The sequence below is a fragment of the Elephas maximus genome, chromosome 14 (assembly GCF_024166365.1).
Source record: "Elephas maximus indicus isolate mEleMax1 chromosome 14, mEleMax1 primary haplotype, whole genome shotgun sequence".
In the NCBI taxonomy this organism is placed as follows: domain Eukaryota; kingdom Metazoa; phylum Chordata; class Mammalia; order Proboscidea; family Elephantidae; genus Elephas; species Elephas maximus.
This window is the reverse complement of record NC_064832.1, coordinates 49,594,851-49,617,610: the sequence shown is the minus strand read 5'-3', so window position 1 is coordinate 49,617,610 and position 22,760 is coordinate 49,594,851. Positions and strand designations below refer to the sequence as shown.

The following is a 22,760-nucleotide window of genomic DNA, read 5'->3' as shown; positions in this document are numbered from 1 at the left end:
TCCCTTATGACTCTTGCCTTGCTTTGTCTTTCATCCTTTCTAGAGTCGGAATCGACTCAATGGCACTGGGTTTTTTTTTTTTTTTAATCAAGGAAAACAAATAAAAGCATTATATGGAAATTATGAAACACTGATCCTTTTGTATGTCATATTAGTCTTCAGACCTTTGTAAATTTTTAAGAGCTGGATGTGGGATATGCTGATTTTTCATATCTTGCCTTTAGCAGGTATGATGGTGGTAATGTGCAGATTTGTTTTTCCTCTTGGGTGGAACCCAATCTTTTCCCAGAGTTTAGGTGCTAGGCATAGGGGAGAGGTGTGCTAACTCTCAGTCTATTTTATTGTTTTTTAGTATTTTTACAAATTATGATACTGTATATTGATTCAAATGCGCTTCTACTTCTAAAAATGTAATGTTTTTTTTTTTTTTGCCCCCCTTTTATGCTATTCTAAATACTATGATTTTTTTATGTATAATAATGCTTTGGAGCTTGTCATTAGTTGTTCAGACATGCAGTTTCCTCATTATAATGATTAAACAAATGCGCTCAGCCTGATGTTTCTTTTCAAACTCTGAACACAATGCCTGGGAAGAGGCTTAATAAATATTTGTGATTGTTTTAATTAATTTTAGAGGTTCATATTTTAAAACTTTTGGCTTTTTTGGTCAAAACTACAATTTTTTTGGTATTTTTCTATCACCTATAGAACCATTTTTTTTTTATAGAACCATTAGTTTATGCATTTACAAATTAGCCTGTAAAATGCTTAAGCTTAGTATTCCCATTTATTGACATGTTTACATTTATAATATTGATGTTGCATTAATGATGTTTTGCTTAATTTCACTATAAGTTTAGCATATTAATTAAGTTACCTGCTTTTTATTTTTTGTAAAGAGGAGTTAGGATAGTTTCTACTATCAGTAATTGATATTACTTGTACGTAAGTGATGGCAATGAAGTAGTGAGTCAAGGTACAGTAACCAGTCCTAGTTCTCTTTTTTAATTTTATCTATTTTCTTGTTGTTGAGAATATACACAGCAAAACATACACCAATTAAACAGTTTCTAGATGTAGCATTAGTGACACTGTTTACATTCTTTCAAGTTGTACAACCATTCTCACCTTCCTTTTCTGAGTTGTTCTTACCCCATTAACATAAATTCAGTGCCCCCTAAGGTTCCTATCTAATCTTTCCAGTTGGCTGTTGTCATTTTGATTCCATATAGATAGTCCTTAAAAGAGTGTAATGCTCAAGGCAGACTGTTTTTTTACTAGTTAAGCTAAACTATTGTTTGGTTTTAAGAAGACATCAGGGAATATTTTTAGTTTAAGGTTTAAAGGTTATCTCAGAGCAATAGTTTCAGGAATTTATCGAAACTTCATGGCTCCAGGAAGTCTAGATTCCATGAGAATTTGAAATTCTGTTCTGTATTTCCCCCCTTTTGATTAGGATTCTTGTATAGAATCTCTGATAAAAATGTTCAGTAGTGGTAGCTGGGCACTATTCAATTCCGGTCTCATGACAAAGGAGGCAGTTGTTTATGGAGGCAAGTAGCCACACATTCCATATCCTCTTCCTGTTCCTGACTCTCCTTCTTCCTCTGTTGCTTCAGGCTAGTAGAGACCAATTGTTCTGCCTTGGATGGTCGCTTGCAAAATTTTAAGACCTCAGGCACTACGCAACGAACTAGGAAATAGGAGCGCTAAACATGTAATTAGACCAATTAACTGGGATGTTCCACGAATACATGATCCCAAGCCTCCAAACCAGGAACCAAATATCATGATGTTTTTGGTTGTATATAAGCAGACTTAACAGTTACTCTTTTTTTCTCTTTGTTGTAAATATGTCTATCACACAACTTTTGCCATTTCAACTTGTTACAGGTGTACAATTTATTGACAGCAGTTGCAGTAATCAGCTGTGTGACCCTATAATCAATGTACTATTTCCATCACCGTTAACCTCCACTTTCCTTGTCCCTCCCACTCCCGGTAACCACTACCATATTTTTAGGCAAATAACACACGCCTTCTGTGTTTGTTTGCCAACCAGGCTCTCCCCCGTGATGAATTTTTGTAACTGATCAGGGTAGTAGTTGCTGAAGATTCGGGTGGCTGTGGCTGTTTCTTCAAATAAGACAACAATGAAGTTTGCCACATTGATTGACTCTTTCACGAAATATTTCTCTGTAGCATTTGATGCTGTTTGATAGCTCTGTACCCACAGTAGAACTTCTTTGAAAACTGGGGTCAGTCCTCTCAAACCCTGCCGCTGCTTCCTCAAACGAATTTATGTAATATTCTAAATTCTTGGCTGTCATTTTAACAATGTTCACAGCATCTTCACCAGTAGTAGATTTCATCTCAAATAACTACCTTCTTTGCTCTTTCGTAAGAAGCCACTCCTCCTCCATTAAAGTTTTATCATGAGATGGCAGCAATTCAATCACATCTTCAGGCTCCACTTCTAATTTTAGTTCTCTTGCTGTTTCCATCACATCTGCACTTACTTTCTCCATTGAAGTCTTAAACCCCGTCAAAATCATCCATGAGGGTTGGAATTGACTTCTTCCAAATTCCTGTTAATGTTATTTTGATCTCCTCCCACGGATATTCTTTTTCTTAAAATTTTAAACTGTGCTTTAAGTGAAAGTTTACAAATCAAGTCAATCTCTCATACAAAAGCTTATATACACCTTGCTATATACTCCTAGTTGCTCTCCCTCTAATGAGACAGCACACTCCTTCCCTTCACTCTATTTTTGTGTCCATTCGGCCAGCTTCTGACTCCCCCTGACCCCTCATCTCTTCTCCATGCAGGAGTTGCCCACATAGTCTCATGAATCTACTTGATCCAAGAAGCTCACTCTTCACCAGTGTCATTTTCCTTTCCATCGTCCAGTCCAATCCCTGTCTGAAGAGTTGGGTTTTGGAATTGTTCCTGTCTTGGGCTCACAGAAGGTCTAGGAACCATGACCTCCGGGATCCTTCTAGTCTCAGTCAGACCATTAAGTATGGTCTTTTTATGAGAATTTGAGGTCTGTATCCCACTGTTCTCCTGCTCCTTCAGGGGTTCTCTGTTGTGTTCCCTGTCGTGGCTGTCATCGGTTGTAGCCAGGCACCATCTAGTTCTTCTGGCCTCAGACTGATGTAGTCTCTAATTTATGTGACCCTTTCTGTTTTTTGGGCTCATAATTACCTTGTGTCTTTGGTGTTCTTCATTCTCCTTTGATCCATGTTGGTTTAGACCAATTGATGCATCTTAGATGGCCACTTGCTGGCATTTAAGACCCCAGACACCACTCTCCAAAATGGGATGCAGAATCTTAATAGATTATGCCAGTTGCCCTAGATGTCCCCTGAAACCATGGTCCCCAAACCCCTGCCTCTGCTACGCTGGCCTTCAAAGCATTCGGTTTACTCGGGAAACTTCTTTGCTTTTGGTTTAGTCCAGTTGTACTGACCTCTCCTGTATTGTGTTATCTTTCCTTTCACCTAAGTTAGTTCTTGTCTACTATCTAATTAGTGAAAGCCCCCTCTCTCCTTCCCTCCCCTCTCTCGTAATCACCAAAGAATATTTTCTTCTCTGTTTAAACTATTTTTCGAGTTCTTATAATAGTGGTCTCATACAATATTTGTCCGTTTTCAACTGACGAATTTCACTCGGCATAATGCCTTCCAGATTCCTCTATGTTATGAAATGTTTCACAGATTCATCGTGGTTCTTTATTGATGCATAGTATTCCATTGTGTGAATATACCATAATTTATTTATCCATTCATCCGTGTTGGGAAACTTGGTTGCTTCCATCTTTTTGCTGTTGCAAACAGTGTTGCAGTGAACATTGGTGTGCATATATCTGTTCGTGTAAAGGCTCTTATTTCTTTAGGATGTATTGCAAGGAGTAGGATTGCAGGATCATATGGTAGTTCTATTTCTAGTTTTATAAGGCAGTGCCAAATCGATATCCAAAGTGGTTGTACCATTTTACATTCCCATCAGTAGTGTAGAAGTGTTCCAGTCTCTCCACAACATCTCCAACATTTATTATTTTGTGTTTTTTGGATTAATGCCAGCCTCGTTGGAGTGAGATGGAATCTCATTGTAATTTTGATTTGTATTTCTATAATGGCTAATGATCGTGAGCATTTCCTCATGTATCTGTTAACTACCTCAATGTCTTCTTTAATGAAGTGCCTGTTCATATCCTTTGCCCATTTTTAATTGGGTTATTTGTCTTTTTGTTGTTGAGTTTTTGCAGTAACATGTAGTTTTTAGAGATCAGCTGCTGATCTGAAATGTCATAGCTAAAAACTTTTTCCCAATCTGTAGGTAATCTTTTTACTCTTTTGGGGAAGTCTTTGGATGAACATAGGTGTTTGACTTTCAGGAGCTCCCAGTTATCTAATTTCTCTTCTGGTATTTGTACATTTGTAGTAACGTTTTGTATACTCTTTCTGCCATGTATTAGGGCTGCTAGTGTTGTCCGTGTTTTTTCTTCCCTGATCTTTATCGTTTTAGATTTTATATGTAGGTCTTTGATCCATTTTGAGTTGGTTTTTGTGCCTGGTGTGAAGTATGGGTTTTGTTTCATTTTTTAGCAGATGGATATCCAGTTATGCCAGCACCATTTGTTAAAGAGACTTGTCTTTTCCCCATTTAACAGACTTTGGGCCTTTGTCAAATGTCAGCTGCTCATGTGTGGATGGATTTATGTCTGGATTCTCAATTCTATTCCATTGGTCTATGTGTCTGTTGGACCAGTACCAGGCTGTTTTGACTACTGTGGTGGTATAATATGTTCTATGATCAGGTAGAGTAAGGCCTCCCACTTTGTTCTTCTTTTTCAGTAATGCTTTATTTACCCAGGGCCTCTTTCCGTTTCAGATAAAATTGGTGATTTGTTTCTCTATCTCATTAAAAAATGTCACTGGCATTTGGATTGAGATTGCATTGTATCTATCGATCTCTTTGGGCGGAATAGACATTTTCGCAATGTTGAGTCTTCCTATCCACGAGCAACGTATGTTTTTCCACTTATGTAGGTCTCTTTTGGTTTCTTGTAGTAGTATCTTATAGTTTCCTTTGTATAGGTCTTTTATGTCTCTGGTTAGATTTATTCCCAAGTATTTTATCTTCTTAGAGGCTATTGTAAATGGTATTGATTTGGGGATTTCCGCTTCGATGCTTTCTTTGTTGTTGTGGAGGAATCCAGCTGATTTTTGTATGTTTATTTTGTGTCTTGATACTCTGCTAAGCTCTTCTATTAGTTTCGGTAGTTTTCTTGAGGATTCTTTAGAGTTTTCTGTGTATAAGATCACGTCATCTGCAAACAGAGATAGTTTTATTTCTTCTTTGCCAATTTGGATGCCCTTTATTTCTTAATCTATCCTAATACCTCTGGCTAGGACCTCCAGCACAATGTTGAAAAAGAGTGATGATAAAAGGCATCCTTGTCTGGTTCCTGTTCTCATGGGGAATGCTTTCAGTCTCTCTCCATTTAGGGTGATGTTGGCTGTTGGCTTTGTATAAATGCCCTTTATAATGTTTAGGAAATTTCTTTCTATTCCTATTTTGCTGAGAGTTTTTTTAATCATGAATGGGTGTTGGACTTTGTTAAATGCCTTTTCTGCATTAATTGATAAGGTCATGTGGTTCTTGTCTTTTGTTTATGTGATGGAGTACATTGATTGTTTTTCTAATGTTGAACCATCCCTGTATACCTGGTATGAATCCCATTTGGTCATGGTGAATTATTTTTTTGATATGTTTTTGAATTCTATAGGCTAGAATTTTTTTGAGGATTTTTGCTTCTAAGTTATGAGGGATATTGGTTTGTAATTTTTATTTTTTGTGGAGTGTTTACCTGGTTGTAGTATCAGGGTTATGGTGGCTTCATAGAATGAGCTTGGGGTTATTCCGTCCTTTTCTATGCTCGGAGATGCGTAGAAAGTTTGGTAGAATTCTCCAGTGAAGCTGTCAGGGCCAGGGCTTTTCTTTGGTGGGAGTTTTTAAATTACTTTTTCAATCCCTTCTTTTGTTATGGGTTTATGCAGTTGTTCTGCCTCTGGGTGTGTTAGTTTAGTTAGGTAGTGTGTTTCTAGAAATTTGTCCATTTTCCTCTAGGTTTTCAAATTTGTTAGAGTAAGTACAACTTTTCATAGTACTCTGTTATGATTCTTTTAATTTCAGTTGGGTCCATTGTGATATCGCCCATCTCATTTCTTATTCGGGTTATCTACTTCGTCTTCTGTTTTTGCTTTTCATTCTGGCCAATGATTTATCAATTTTGTTAATCTTTTCAAAGAACCAGCTTTCAATTGTTTTTCTGTTTTCCATTTCGTTTAATTGTGCTCTGTTTTTTTATTATTTGCTTTCTTCTGGTGCCCAAAGATTTCTTTTGTTGCTCACTGTCTATGTGTTCAAGTTGTAGGGATAATTCTTTGATTTTTGGCCCTTTCTTCTTTTTGTATGTGTGTGTTTATTGATATAAATTGACCTCTGAGCACTGCTTTCGCTGTGTCCCAAAGGTTCTCATAGGAAGTGTTTTCATTCTCATTGGATTCTATGAATTTCTTTATTCCATCCTTAATATCTTCTGTAACCCAGTCTTTTTTGAGCAAGATATTGTTCAGTTCCAAGTATTTGATTTCTTTTCCCTGCTTTTTCTGTTATTAATTTCTACTTTTATGGCCTTATGGTCTCAGAAGATGGTGTGTAATATTTCGATGTTTTGGATTCTGCAGAGGCTTTCTTTATGACCTAATATGTGGTTTATTCTGGAGAATGTTCCACGTGTGTTAGAAAAGAAAGTATACTTGGATGCTGTTGTGTTGAGTGTTCTGTATATGTCTGTTAGGTCAAGTTGGTTAATTGTGACCTTTAGCTCTTCTGTGTCTTTATTGACCTTCTTTCTGGATGTTCTGTTACTCACTGAAAGTGGTGTGTTGAAGTTTCCTACTATTATTGTGGAGCTATCTATCTCACTTTTCAATGGTGTTAAAGTTTTTTTTTTTTTTTTATACGTTTCTCGAAGCCCTGTCGTTGGGTGCATAAATATTTAATATAGTAATATCCTCCTGGTATATTGCCCCGTAATCATTATATAGTGTCCTTCCTTATCCTTTGTGGTAGATTTAAGTTTGCAGTCTGTTTTGTCAGAAATTAGTATACCCACACCTACTCTTTTTTGATTGTTGTTTGCTTGATATATTTTTTTCCATCCTTTGAGTTTTAGTTTGTTTGTGTCTTTAAGTCTAAGGTGTGTCACTTGTAGGCAGCATATAGATGTATCATTTTTTTTTTTTTATCTATTCTGCCATTCTCTGCATCTTTATTGGTGCATTTAGTCTGTTTACATTCAGCAGGATTATAGATAGGTATGAGTTTAGTGCTGTCATTTTGATGTCTTTTTTTGTGTGCTGTTGACAGTTTCATTTTTCCACTTTTTTTTGTGCTGAGTAGTTTTTCTTTATAAATTGTGTTCTTTTTCATTTTAGTTGATTTCGCTGAGCCTTCATATTTTCTTGTTTTTTATTTTGATGTGTAGGGTTGTTAGTCTTCTTTGTGGTTACCTTAATATTTACCTTTATTTTTTTTAACTTTAAACCTAACTTGCATCTCCCTATATCACCTTGATTTCCTCTCCATATAGAAACACTGGTGGCATAGTGGTTAAGTGCTATGGCTGCTAACCAAAGGGTCAGCAGTTTGAATCTGCCAGGCGCTCCTTGGAAACTCTGTGGGGCAGTTCTACTCTGTCCGATAGAGTTGCTATGAGTCGGAATTGACTCGATGGCACTCGGTTTGGGATGGAAGATCTATGACTACTTTATTTAGTCTCTCTTTATTGATTTAATGTTGTCATCTTTTACATAATGACATCACCGATTCCCTTTTTTGAGCATTTTTTTTTTAAGTTGATTTATTTTTGTAATTTTCCTATCTGGGTTGATATCTGCTTGCTCTCTTCTGTGTTCTAGTGTTAGTTTGATATCTGATATTATTGATTTTCTAGCCAGAGAATTCCCTTTAGTATTTCTTGTAGTTTTAGTTTGGTTTTTGCCAATTCCCTAAGCTTCTTTTTGTCTGGAAATGTCTTAATTTCACCTTCATATTTGAGAGATATTTTTGCTGGATATATTATACTTGGCTAGCCATTTTTTTTTCTTCAGTGCTTTATATATGTCATTCCATTGCCTTGTTGCCTGCATGGTTTCTGCTGAGTAGTTGGAACTTATTCCTATTGATTCTCTTTTGTAGGTGACTTTGTTTATCCCTGGCCACTCTTAAAATTTTCTCTTCATCTTTGGTTTTGGCACGTTTGATTATATTTATTGGTGATTTTCTTTTGGGAAAAAGAAACCTTGAGTGGGGTTCAATGAGCATCTTGGATAGATATCCCTTCATCTTTCACGATGTCAGGGAAGTTTTCTGCCAACAAATCTTCAACAATCCTCTCTGTATTTTCTGTTATCCCTCCCTGTTCTGGTATTCCAATCACTGGCAAGTTATTCTTCTTGATAGAGTCCCACGCGATTCATAGGGTTTCTTTATTTTTTCAAATTCTTTTATCTGATTTTTCTTTGAACATATTGTTGCCAAGTGTTTTATCTTCAATCTCACTACCTTCCAGTTCCTCATTCTGCTCTTCTGACTTTGTATTGAGTTGTCTAATTCTGTAATTTTATTGTTAATCTTCTGAACTTCTGATTGCTGTATTTCTATGGATTCGTGCATGTTATTAAATTTTTCATTATGTTCTTTAATAGTCTTTTCAGTTTCTTCAACTGCTTTATCTTTGTGTTCGTTAGCTTGTTCTGCATGTTGACTGATCTCATTCGTGATGTCGTTCCTGATGTCTTGAAGAGTTCTGAATATTAGTCTTTTGTATTCTACATCTTGTAATCCCAGTAATACATCTTTATCCGGGAGAGTCCTTGATTCTTTGTTTTGGGGGTTTGTTGCAGCAATCGTGGTGTGCTTCTTTTTGTGATTTGATATCGACTGTTGCCTCTGACCCATTATTTTATTTTCTGTTTCCTCACTATGTCCTAGTTTCTTGCTTTGTTCTGATATACTCAAATAGGCTACTAGAGTGAGCTAACTTGGTTATTGGAATCTTTGAAGCACTAATGTCCTGTTACCAGATGGCTAGAGCTGTTACCAGGTATATGAGGCTAGGAGTCCATTCAGTATTCTTGTATAGATTCAGCTCAGGTGTCCTGATAGTTGGTCACCTTGTGTTTGGTGTAGGTTCTCACCTACTATCTTAGAGGAGCAGTGGTGATTGGTGTATGCATGAGTTTCTGGTAGTAGCAGGGGGTCATACTCTGAGGAAGGCAGGGGGCTGACAACCTTCCCCTGAGTGTTTGTGAGGAAGGCACATCCCTGTTCTCTTGAGCGCTCTGGTTGGTGGGCTCTGCAGCTATACCATAGGCACCCAATGCTTTTACTTGTAAGGACTGGTAGGCACCACTTGGAGCCTTTTTGCAGGTGACTAGGTGGCATAGATGGAGCCTCCAGTTCTCCGGCCCCTGCTGTAGGTAGGTGAATGATATCGAACATCCATAACCTGCCTCTCTACCACACAGTTGAAACAATTACAGTCAGGCCTCAAATAGATTTGCCCTTGCGGTGTAACAGCCAGATCCCTTCTGGTGTAGTGGAGCCACCTGGATCCATGCAGGGGTAAAAGACAAAGTCTGTGGATGACTTGTGCCTGGACTGGAGCCACTTCTGCTCTGAGTTTCCAGTTTAGGGGAGTTGGCAGACTATTTTTCACTTGTTTGTCAATTTGTTCCATCTCCAAGGCCAGGAGAATGGCTCAGGGAGTGCAGCAGGTCCTAACTCAGGCCCAGGGAAATCAACTCTTAATGAAGCCTGCTGGGACAGAGGGAGGAGGGATTCAAATAGATAGGAGATAGCTCTTTCAAAAGGAGGAGCTATCAGATCTGCTTTTGGTAAGTTAGACAAAATCACTTATCTTATGCCAAGAGCGCTGTTTTATTTCAGACTCCAGAGGCGTGTGTATCCTGTGTGATCTGCTGGCTGGGTCTCCACTGCATCCTGCGCTTGCCTTCTTTTGGTGAATCTTCCTCATCTTAAGTACCACAGCCAGCCCCGCTGCAGATACGCCAGAGGGCCAGGGGTGCGCCACTTTGCTTGCCCTCTTTTGCTGAAGTGGATGTGTCCCCGAAAACTACCATCAGTCCTGCAGAAGTTGCGCCAAGGAATCGGGGATGCTGCCGCTGGCTCTGCAACTTCTTGCTGCTTCTTCATCGTCTCTCCCTCGCCTGTCACTCAGTCCGATTTCTTAACTTTGCTTTTGATGCTCAGAGTTCCTAGCTTGTCATACATATAATCGATTCAGTTGTTTTTTTGGGTCTTTGTTGTAAGAGGAAGCACCGGAAGCGTCTGACTACTCTGCCATCTTGGCCCTGCCTCCCTGTTTATTTCTATCGGGTCAGTTTTAATATCCTCACTTTGATTTATTTTGGTTGTTTGTATCTTTTCTTTGTCAGTTTAGCTAAAGGTTTGTCAATTTTGTTGATCTTTTCAAAGAACCAACTTCTGGTTTTATTGATTTTTTTCTGTTGTTTTTCTGTTTTTGATTTTCTTTTTAATTTGTGCTCTAGTCTTTTGGTATTTCCTTTCTTCTGGTAGGTTTAGGCTTAGTTTGCTGTTCTCTTTCTAGTTCTTGGAGTTGTCAAGTTAGAATGTTAATTTGAGTTCTTCTCTTCTCATGTAGGCGTTTATTACTGTACATTTCCCTCTGACCACTGCCTTTGCTGCACCCCATAAGTTTTGGAATGTTGTACTTTCATTTTCATTTGACTCTAAGAATTTGTGATTTCTCTCTTTGTATTGTTAACTTAATAATGTGTTGTTTAATTTCCATATATTTGTGTATTTTCCAGTTTTTTTTTCTGTTAATGATCTTAGCTTTACTCCATTGTGATCAGAGAAAATACTTTTTGTGATTTCAGTTTTCTTAAATTTATCAAGAGTTGCTTTATGACCTAACATGTAGTCTATACTGTAGAATGATCCATGTGCCCTAGAGTAGTATTTGTATTGTGTTGTTTTTGGGTGGAGTGTTCTGTTAAGTGTAGTTGGTTCAGAGTCATTCAGATCCTCTGTTTCCTTGTTGATCTTCTGTCTCAATGTTCTGTTCAGTATTCAGAGTGGTATTTTGAAGTCCTCAGCTATTATTGTTTCTCCCTTCAATTCTATCAGCGTTTGATTTATGTATTTAGGTGCTGTGATGTTGGGCGTATATGTATTTACGGTTGTTAAATTTTCTTGATTAATTGACCCTTTTATCACTATTTAAAGTCCATCTTTATCTCTTCTGACAGATATTGTCTTAAAGTCTACTTTGTCTGATATTAGGATTACCACCCCAGCTGTCTTTTGAGTTATAATTTGTGTAGAATATTTTTTTCCATTCTTTATGCTCAATGTGTCTGTTTCTTTGGGTTTAAGGAGTGTTTCCTGTAAATATCATGTAGTTGGATCATGTTTTTTTAATCCATTCTGCCACTCTGTATCAGAGTATAACTATGTTCCTTGTGGTTTTCAATGGCTCATGTTTTGGAAGTAGATTACCAGGCCTGTCTTCTATGTTGCCTCCAAATGGACTCGAACCTCTAATTTTTGGGGTGGGAGCTGAGTGTGTTAACTGTTTGCGGTTTCCAGGGACTGCCTTTTCTTTACCCTTCTCTAACTTGCTCTTCTCTCCCTTTTTGCCAAAGACTAGCCTGCCACTTCCTAGTATTTAGTTTAGAGAGGTTTCTTTGTGTCCTCACCTTTCTAATGGGTTAAAAACAACATCAGCTTTGATTTGGTAGGTTTTCTGGCTTGCTTTGGTTTTTTTTTTTTTGGTTGTTAGGATGAGAGCAGTGGTGTCTTGTCACTACTTTTAAAATCTTACTGGAATCTGTCTTATTCTTATGACTTTAATATTCATATCACGTGAAATGAACCATGTGTGAGCATGTACATTGTATGTTTCCAAGGTATTGCCTTTTTAGTGAATTTTAAAAAATAAGTTATTTTATTTTTTGTTGTTGTTGAGAATATATGCAGCAAAACATAAACCAATTCAACCATTTCTACATGTACAACTCAGTGACATTGATTATTCTTTAAATTGTGCAACCATTCTTATCCTCCCTTTTTGAGTTGTTCCTCCCCCATTAACATAAACTCAATGCCCCCTAAGTTTTCTGTCTGATCTTTCAAGTTGCTCTTGTCAATTTGACACCATATAGGTAGATCTTAGAAGAGCTCAGTGCCCAAGGTAGACATTCTTTACTAGTTAAGCTAAACTATCATTTGGTTTTCAGCAGACTTCAGGGGGTACTGTTGGTTTAAGGTTTTCATAGTGACTTTAAACACTTTTTTCTTTTTTTTAGACAGGGTGGTTACTAGAAAACTTTTCACTTCCTTTTAGTTTTATTGTTATTTTTGAATCTAAAAAATTTCAGTGCTGAATGTTTCTCAGTGGGATTATATTGATAATGTAATTGACTCTCAAGTTTTTTTCCATTTGATGAATTACATAAATAATATTGGTGAAGGAAATACTTGTATGTTTGCTATTTTATCTTTGTAGTTGGACAAATTTGCCAGTATACGAATTCCAGGGAGCAAGAAAGAGAGACCACCACTATCTAACCTGAAGACTGCATTTGCAAGTAATGATTGCTCTTCAGCATTTTCAGAGATGATGGAAAACAACCCCAAACCACTTTCAGAAAATGAAGTCTTAGAACTTTTTGAAAAGATGATGGTAAGAATTTTAATTCTTTATATAAAAAATGTCTTTGGAGGGTCACATCTTAGCTTCTGCTCGTGTTAGTAGAACACAAACTGTATTTGGAGCTCATGTTACCTAGAGTGATTTTTTTATGTCATTTAATATAGCACTTTTAGGCCTTTAGGATTACAAAGATAAAAATCCAAAGAAAAATGGCACACCAGTTTTTAGTTGCATGCAGAATATTTAAAAACATAAACATTTTAAAGCAACTTATGGTAGATTTTTGTCTCAAATGGATTGTGTAAGTGATCTGTCTGGGTTCTGTTGCATTTTACAGTGAGGGTCACATTGTTGTGCTGTTGATGTTAAGTGAGCAATTTTTTTACCTTACTTGTTTTATTTTATTCTTAATTCTCCAGATAATCAGGCTCTTTCTATTCTTCCAACAATTATATCTGTGTAGACTTGGACATATTCTTTTTGGGACTGTACCTTTTCTGGTAGAGACATACAGTGTTGTTTGGGACCTTCTTGGTTTCAAACTGGCAATTCTTCAACTGACTCAGCACTTGCCTTTTGATCTGGCTGGACTAATTTGACCAATAACCTGAATACATATGTTAAGTATATTCAAATCATTACAACGAAACTAATGCTAATTTAATCAAAATAAATTTATTTACATATGTAGTTTCTATACTCGTTACTTATCTCCTAGTATTCATAGCAAGGTTTGAAAAATTAAACAAGTAAGAATTGCCAGAAGGTAGTATTTAATGATTTTTTTTATAACTTCAGAGTAGGAAGAAATTGCCTTAATTTTTTAAGATACCTAATTAGCTTCAGGGAAAGTGAGAATAGAAACCATATTTTAGAAGTCTAGGGAAGTTTTATGGAGAGAGTGAACTAGAGCCAGGATTTACAGGAGGATAGGATTTGGATAAATGGAGAGTGGGCATTCTTTTGAGGTAGGGGAAACAGCAGTGAGCAAAGGCAAAGAGCTAGGGTACAGATAACTCATGGAAAGACCAATAGGAGGTTGGAAAAATGAGATTGGAATGACAATTTGGTACAGATTATGAAAGGCTTTTATATGTCATTCTGAGCTGTTATGTGTTATTTCAGAGTTGTGATTTATTTTATATGTATCTTCTTTCATGTATTAGTTTTGAATAACTGTATCAGCATTCTGGTTCCCAGGGAAATTATTTCAAGCAACTATTTGGTGGCTTGTGTATTGCTGTGATGCTGGAAGTTGTGCTACCAGTATTTCCAATACTAACAGAGTCATCCATGGTGGACAGGTTTCAGTGGAACTTCCAGGCTGAGACAGAACAGGAAGAAGAGCCCAATGGTCTACTTCTTAAAAAATTGGCCCATGAAAACCTAATGAAATAGCAGCAGAACATTGTCTGATATAGTGCCAGCAGATGAGTCCCTCAGGTAGGAAGGCACTCAAAATACAACTGGAAAAGAGCTGCCTCCTCAAAGTAGAGTCGACCTTAATGACATGGATGGAATAAAGCTTTCTGAACCTACATTTGCTGATGTGACATGGCTCAAAATGAGAAGGAAGAGCTGCAAACATCCATTAATGATCGGAATATGAAATGTATGAAGTATGAAGCTAGGAAAATTGGAAGTCATCAAAAATGAAATGGGATGCGTAAACATTGATATCCTAGTTGTTAGGGAACTGAAATGGACTGGTATTGGCCATTTTGAATGGGACAGCCATATGGTCTTCTATGCTGGGAATGACAATTTTTTTGTCATAAAGAACATTTCAAGATCCGTTCTGAAGTACAGTGTTGTCAGTGAGAGGATAATATCCGTACACCCACAAAGAAGACCAGTTAATACAGCTATTCTTCAAATTTACATACCAATTACTAATGCCAAAGATGAAGAAATTGAAGATTTTTACCAATTTCTGCAGTCTGAAATTGATCAAACATGCAATCAAGACATATTGGTAATTACTGGTAATTGGAATATGCAAGTTGGAAACAAAGAAGAAGGATTGGTAGTTGGAAAATGTGGCCCTGGTGATAGAAACAAAGCTGGGGATTACATGATAGAATTTTGCAAGACAATGAATTATTTGTTGCAAATAGTTTTTTCAACAACACAAATGGTAACTACACCTGTGGACTTCTCCAGATGGAATACACAGGAATCAAATTGACTGCATCTTTGTAAAGAGGTGATGGAGAAGCTCAATATCATCAGTCAGAGCAAAGCCAGGGGCAGACTGTAGTAAAGACTATCACTCACTCATATGCAAGTTGAAGCTGAAGCCGAAGAAAATTAAAACAAGTCTACGAGAGCCAAAATATGACCTTGACTATATCTCACCTGAATTTAGAGGCCATGTCAAGAATAGATTTGGTACACTGAATACTATTGACCAAAGACCAGGCGAGTTGTGGATGACATCAAGGACGTATGTGAAGAGAGCAAAATGTCATTAAAAAGACAGAAAATTAAAAAGACCAAAATGGGTGTCAGAAGAAACTCTGAAACTTGCTCTTGAACATAGAATAGCTAAAGCAAATGGAAAAAATGATGAAATAGAAGAGCTGAGCAGGTGATTTCAAAGGGCAGCTTGAGGAAGCCCCTCAATGAGATTTAACTGAGACAGTGGCTGCAACAATGAACTCAGACATGACAATGATTGTGAGAACGGCACAGGACTGGGCAGTGCTTTGTCTTGTATATAGGGTCATTGTTAGTTGGAACCGACTCCACGACGCCTAACAACTGTAAGAATTTAGTTTATAGCTTAAGGTACGCTTGAAATTTGAAAAGAATAAGCCGGTGTCTTCATTGTTCGCCTGAGATTGATGATGTATTTGCCATTAGATAGATAGATAGGTAGATAGAGGGAGATAGGTAGACAGATAGACAGACAGAAAGAAAGCTGCCATGGAGTCATTCCGACTCATGGTGGTCTTATGTACAACAGAATGAGATGTTACCTGATTCAGCGTCATCTTCGTGGTAGCTAAGAAATTTGAGTCCATCATTATGACTGTTGTACCAATCCATCTCACCAAGGGTTGCCCTCACTCTTGGTTCTCTATTTCAGCAAACGTGGTTTCCTTCTGTAGCAACTGATTTGCCTTGATTATGTGTTCAAAATAAATGAGTCAGATAGTGTTCTCTGAAAGTTTTATGCACAGTGATATATAAGGTTTTCATTGGCTAATTTTTGGAAGTAGACCACTGGGCCTTTCTTCCTAGTCTGTCTTATTCTGGAAACCCCACTGAAATCTCTTCACTACTTGATGTCATTGCTGGTATTTAAAATATGGGTGGCATAGCTTCCAGCATCATAGCAACTTGCAAGCCATCACAGTCGGACAAGCTGTGACAGATGGGTGCTGAGTAATTACCATTACATTGCCTTTTTTTCTGTTCATCAACAAGTATTTTTGCCCAGCTGTACACATGGAGCTTTGATCTCGGAGAGAAAGAATGTCTAGTTTGGATCTTCATGGAGTTTTTCATCAGTGTCAGTGATTACTAACTTTCCATTACTGAGCATGCCCTTTATTATTATTTATTTGTATGAACCCTAGTCTTAGGAAAATATTAGCTATTATTTCAACTCTTGTTGAAGTGCTTAATTTTGTTTTTTAGTTAACCACACATGGATTACTCCTTATGAACTCTTTATCACCATGAGTTGATATAATTTCTGCCAAGAACAAAGAAAACTTAGCTTTATTTTGGTCAGCCTTTGCATCTGTTGTTGAGGTCTGTATGAAGGTAGCTGTCTTTCAGTATTATCCCAGGACTCAAAAGAGTAAAGTGCCCCTCATATCAGTATCCTGTATGAGACCACTCACCTCAATTTGTGTGACTCTTATTTTGCTTTACTTGTGACTACCAGTTGCCTTGTTAAAATATTGGGGGGAGACCAACATAATTACTGGTGCCACCTAAGCAAATAGCGCATGAAGTTAAAACATTTATGTGGGCCACATTTAATTATCTGGAGCTGTTCAAAGTGGAAAACCAAAAACCCAAGCCCATTGCCGTTGATTTGATTGACTCATTAGGACCCTATAGGACAGAGTAAAACTGTCCCATAGGGTTTCCAAGGAGTGGCTGGTGGATTCCAACTGCTAACCTTTTGGTTAGCAGCCAAACTCTTGACCACTGAGCCACCAGGGCTCCGTGAAAAGTACAAAACCAAAAAAAAAAAAAAAAACCAATACTGTCAAAAAAAAAAAAAAAAAACCAGTACCGTCAAGTCGATTCCAACTCATAGTGACCCTATGGGACAGAGTAGAAGTGCCGCATAGGGTTTCCAGGTAGTGGCTGGTGGATTCAAACTGCTGACCTTTTGGTTAGCAGCCAAATGCCTAACCACAGCGAAACCAGGGCTCCGTGAAAAGGACATCTACCTAGAAATACTGAATATGATTTATGGTGTTCTGTTCTGAACAAGATCCCTTTAGAAGTATTGTTTTTTTTAAGTCTTAGCCAGGAGAAGGGTAAGACTATCAATTTGAGTGATATAAACAGGGCAGGTACATACTGACATTTTTGAGGCATTTACAGGATGCATATTTAATGACTGGACCAGATCACTTCTTAAACCTTAATCAGCTCTCCCTGTTGGCAGCAGATCTCTTGCAGTCAAACCCTCACATTACTCAGCAGAAGTAAAATGAAATTGTTTTCTTAGGACTGCCTAACTTGGTAGGGAATGAGTTAGTAAAAAATAAGACCTTTTTCTAAAATAATGAGCGGTGTGTTTTCTTCTCTTTGATTCCTTGACTGTATCACAATTTTTTGTAGGGAAAACCTGCCGATGGTTCTGAAGCCCAAAGGTCTTTGAAGCTGAGAGGGGTCTTTTTCCTTCTTTAAACATGCGTTAGTGGTATTTCTCTGGTTTTTCAGAGTACCATATCTTTGTAAAATTTAAAGCTGTTTCTTTGTGGAGGATGCTAGCTTTAAATTGGGTTTGATTTTTGGCTCGTTTTATTCATAAAAATTCTATTGAGAAAGCAACGTTCAGTAATAAATCAGCCATTTTAACCTTTTGGCATTTGCACTTAAGTTTAATACCATTTACCATTTGCATCTAGGTTCTTTGATTTGGCATTCTGTAATTTTTAAAATTATTCCTATTTACCATTATCAAAGTTATTTAAATAATTTTTACATGAAGTAAAAGGTTTGCTAGGAAGAATACCTGTTTTTCACCTGCAACACTTTTTTTTTTAACACAGTCTTTTGAAAGACTATATGCTGAGTTGCTTAGTTAATGAGTTCCAAATATAGTGTAGTGCTTCGGCGTTGGTACTCATTTTACTTTTACTTAGCAAATTGATTTTTTTTTTCTGGTTAATAGTCTTGTTGATATGTGCTTTCTTAAAGTAGTGGTGAATTTCCAGTTATACTTTTTAAGGGCTTTTTCTCTAATTTATGTTTTGGTGAAAGCAGAATATTTAGCTGAAAGCCCACCTGGATCTTAAACATGTGAATTAGTTGCGTGAACATCCTTGCATATGCAACTTGGATTTCTGGAAGTCAGTTTTAGTAGTTTCGCTTGAACTCATCATAGCTATAAGTAACCGTTTTTTTTGAATGAGGTGAACATAGTAAGATACAAGATGTGTCTTCAAACCAGCCCTCTCAGTTTATTCTTTCCTACCTTTGGATAAAATCCCTATCAGGTCCCATAGCTTTCTGGTTGCTTTCAAGTAATAAAAACATTAGCTTAATATAAAAACTTAATTTCCATCCGTAGAAATTTTCTTACTTTCTCTAGTTCAAGCCTGCCTCACTTGGATTCTCCCTGTATTTTAGGGAGATGGTTCACCTCCTTTTTTCCCTACCTCGCTTTTCTGTTCTTCCTTCCTCACTATATAGGCCAGAAGTCCAGGCTGGCTTGACTAGTTTACTCCTCTAACACACAAAGATTACACAAAGAGCAATCAAAGAGAAATGGAAAGTGGCATTTTATTAATTATAACTGGTTATTAGACTTAGAATTTCAAATGAAAGAACTCTGGTTAACAGCTCTGGCCCATGTGGTACATTCCTTCCTCCTCAGAGAATTAGACCTAACTAGTTTCAGACCAAAGCAGACATCGAGGTCTTAGATATTCTGCATTCCCTTCTACCTTCGTTCCCCACCAAGTTCTCCTCCCCATATGCTTAAAACAATAGTAGATGAGATGAGGAAGTACGTAAAATCTACCTATAGTGATAAAGAGGTTATAGAGTCTTGAGAGTTTCCAAAGCGGTGATTTCAAATAGGGGTTATATACTCCAAACTGTATCTGAAGATTTTTCTAGAGACTTGTGATCCTGGAAAATGCATGTAATTTTCATGCATTTGATTGGTCTAAAAACTTATCATGGTGGTTCCTCTTCTCCCACTTTATAAAAGAAAGGCATCCTTTTTATTTATTTGTTTATTTATTTTGGCTGTCTGCCCACTAAATTAAACCTCTGCAGTCAGGTTTATTATAGTCAGGTAGTGACATTGAGTTATCGTCCCAAACAAATGTCCGTTGAATTGTGACTTCTTACCCTTTAAGATTTCTAAGATAATTCAGTTCTGTTCACTTTAAAAAAAGACAACAAAACAAAACAAAACCAGTTGCCACTGAGTCAGTTCCTACTCATGGTGACCCAGTGCATTGCAGAGTAAATCTGTACTCCAAAGGGTTTTCAAGGCTGTGAACTTTCAGAAGCATATAACCAGGCATTTCTTCTAGGTACCTCTGGGGAGATTTGAAGTGGCAACCTTTTGATTAGTAAATAGTCCAGCACGTAACCATTTGTGCCACCCAGGGACTCCTCTGTTCACTTTAGACCTGGTGTTGAGATGGAAATTTGCTTTAATTGCTAATTTGCCCAACGACACAAAAACATTAAAATAATGGATGGAGGAGTGATTCCATGCATTCATACCTTTTCTAGTGTTATTACCTCCCACCCACCCCCATCCCCCGCACCCCCCGCACACACACAGAGTAAATGACAGGGAAGATTCAGACGTTAGCAGTCAGATGGTGGGAGTACGAGAAGGTTGCCAGAAACATGGGTTTTGATTCATTATCTGCTGAGAGAATGAAAGTTATGCAAAAAGGGCATCTATCATGATGTGATCATTAACAGGCATTAAGTAAGCACCAGAATGGGAATTCTAGAACACTTAATTGTGCTCGTGAGAAACTCTACATAAATCAAGAGGCAGTTGTTCGGACAGAAAAAGGGGATACCGAGTGGTTTAAAGTCAGGAAAGGTGTGCATCAGGGTAGTATCTTTTCACCATACCAATTCAGTCTGTATGCTGAACAAATACTACGAGAAGCTGGACTATATGAAGAAGAATGGGGCACCAGGACTGGAGGACGACTCTTTAACAACCTGCGTTATGCAGATGACATGACCTTGCTTGCTGAAAGTGAAGAGAACTTGAAGCACTTACTGATGAAGGTCAAAGATCACAGCCTTCAGTATGGATTACACCTCAACATAAAACAAAAATCCTCACAACTGGACCAATAAGCAAAAAAAAGACTGAAGTTGTCAAAGATTTCATTTTACTTGCATCTACGGTCAACACACATGGAAGCAGCAGTTAAGAAATCAAAAGACACATTGCATTGGACGAATCTCCTGCAAAGGACCTCTTTAAAGTGTTAAAAATCAAAGATGTCACCTTGAAGACTAAGGTGCGCCTGACCCAAGTCATGATATTTTCAATCACATCATATGCATGTGAAAGCTGGACAATGAATAAGGAAGACCGAAGAAGAATTGACGCCTTTGAATTGTGGTGTTGGCGAAGAATATTGAACATATGATGGACTGCCAAAAGAACAAACAAATCCGTCTTGGAAGAAGTACAACCAGAATGCTCCTTAGAAGCAAGGATGACGAGACTACACCTCACATACTTTGGACATGTTATCAGGAGGGATCAGTCCCTGAAGGAGGACATCATGCTTGGTAAAGTAGGAAAAAAAAAAAAATTTTTTTTTTTTTGGGTCAGTGAAAAAAGGGGAAGACCCTCAACGAGACGGATTGACACAGTTGCTGCAACAATGGGCTCAAGCATAACAACGGTTGTGATCATGGCGCAGGACTGGGCAGTGTTGTTCTGTGGTACATAGGGTCGCTATGAGTTGGAACCGACTCGATGGCACCTAACAACAACAACAGTAAATAAGTGACAATAATAACAAAATTATTTTGACAAAAATTATTTAAATGGTAGGCTTCCAATCCCATTCTCTTGTTATTCTCTTTTTCTGGAGGTGAAAATACCCTGAATTTGATGGTTGTCATTCTCATGAATTAATTATTTTTCCCTTTGAGAATAATCACAGACGTTTGGGGAAAAAAAAAAACAAAAACAACTTTTTTCTCTGAACTTCTTGATTCTAAGTTTCTGACTTAATGTCCCAGAATCTGTTTAATTTATATTTCTGATACATAAAGGCAATCTCTTACGTAACCACAGTACAACTACCAAAATCAGAAAGTTAACACTGACTATTTTCTACCAACTAATCCTCAGCTCCTTTTCAGGTTTCACCAATTGTACCAGTAATGTCTGTTATGGGTTGAATTATGTCTCCCCAAAATGGGTGTCAACTTAGCTAGGCCATGATTCCCCGTATTGTGTGGTTGTCTTCCATTTTATGATCTGCAGTGATTTTCCTATGTGTTGTAAATCCTAATCTCTATGATGTTAATGAGGCAGGATTAGAGGCAGTTATGTTAATGAGGTAGGACAAAATCTACAGGATTAGGTTGTGTCTTGAATCACTCTCTTTTGAGATATAAAAGAGGGAAGCAAGTGGAGAGGTGAGGGACTTCATTACCACCAAGCAAGAAGAGCCAGGAGAGGAGTACATTCTTTGGACCTGGGATCCCCACGCTAAGAAGCTCCTAGTTCAGGGGAAGATTGATGGCCTAGAGCCATCAATCCTTCATCAAAGCCTTCCCCTAGAGCTGGTGCCCTGAATTTGGACTTCTAGCCTCTTAAACTATGAGAGAATAAATTTCTCTTTGTTAAAGCCATCCACTTGTGGTATTTCTACTATAGCAATACTAGATAACTAAGACAATGTCCTTCTAACAAAAGAAGCTAGTTCAGAATCATGAGTTTCCTTTGTCATCTGTTTTTAATCTCAGTCTGGAATAGTTCCTCAGTCTTTCCTCTTTTTTTTTTTTATATTAATTTGGACACTTTTGAAGATTTCAAGCTGGTTAATTTGTAAAGTGTCCCTCAGTTTGCATGTTATAAGACTTTTTAAGTTTTGCAGATATGTTGGATGTGTATAAGTTATCTCCTACTTTAAATTTTTTTTCTTTTTCTCTGATCACAAGTGAGGTTGAACATGTTTTAACGTGGTTATTGGCCCCTTGGTTTACTTTTCTATGACTTACTTGTTCATATTTTGTCTTTTTCATGTTGATATGTACAATTTGTCATATATTCTGAATAATAATTATTTACTAGTTTATATTTGTTGTGAATATCTTATCCCAGTCTTTTATCTCTCTCTCTCTCTCTCTCTCTCTCTCTCTCTCTCTATCTCTCTCTCTATCATTTATTTTTTGGGGGTTGTTGAAGTAAAGAAATGTAAAATTTGATATAGTCAGATTTATCAGTGTTTTTATGGTTTGTGCTTTTTGTGTACTGTCTTAAGAAATTGTTCTTGACCCTTATATCATAAATGTGTCCTCCTATATTTTCATCTGAAAATTTTGGAATTATTATCCATGTCTGATGTGAAGTACAGATCCAGTTTTTTTTCCCATACCTGGGTAACCAGTTTCCCCAGCACTATTTATTGAATCCTTCAATCTTCTATATCATTTTTAATACCGCTTCTGTTATAGGGAGACCCTGGTGGTGTAGTGGTTAAAAGCTATGGCTGCTTACCAAAAGGTCAGCAGTTTGAATCCACCAGGTGCTCCTTGGAAATCATATGGGGCAGT

General features: G+C 37.4%; 1 protein-coding gene across 2 annotated transcripts in view; it reads left to right on the top strand.

Moving 5' to 3' along the window:
• The window catches only part of DIAPH3 (diaphanous related formin 3), a 581,238-nt gene that overhangs the window by 64,665 nt on the left and 493,813 nt on the right, over positions 1–22,760 (top strand). For both annotated transcript variants that reach the window (XM_049853087.1, XM_049853086.1), the window contains one exon: positions 12,630–12,806. In XM_049853087.1, coding sequence (XP_049709044.1) covers positions 12,630–12,806 — 177 coding nt within the window. The remainder of the gene's footprint in view (positions 1–12,629; positions 12,807–22,760) is intronic.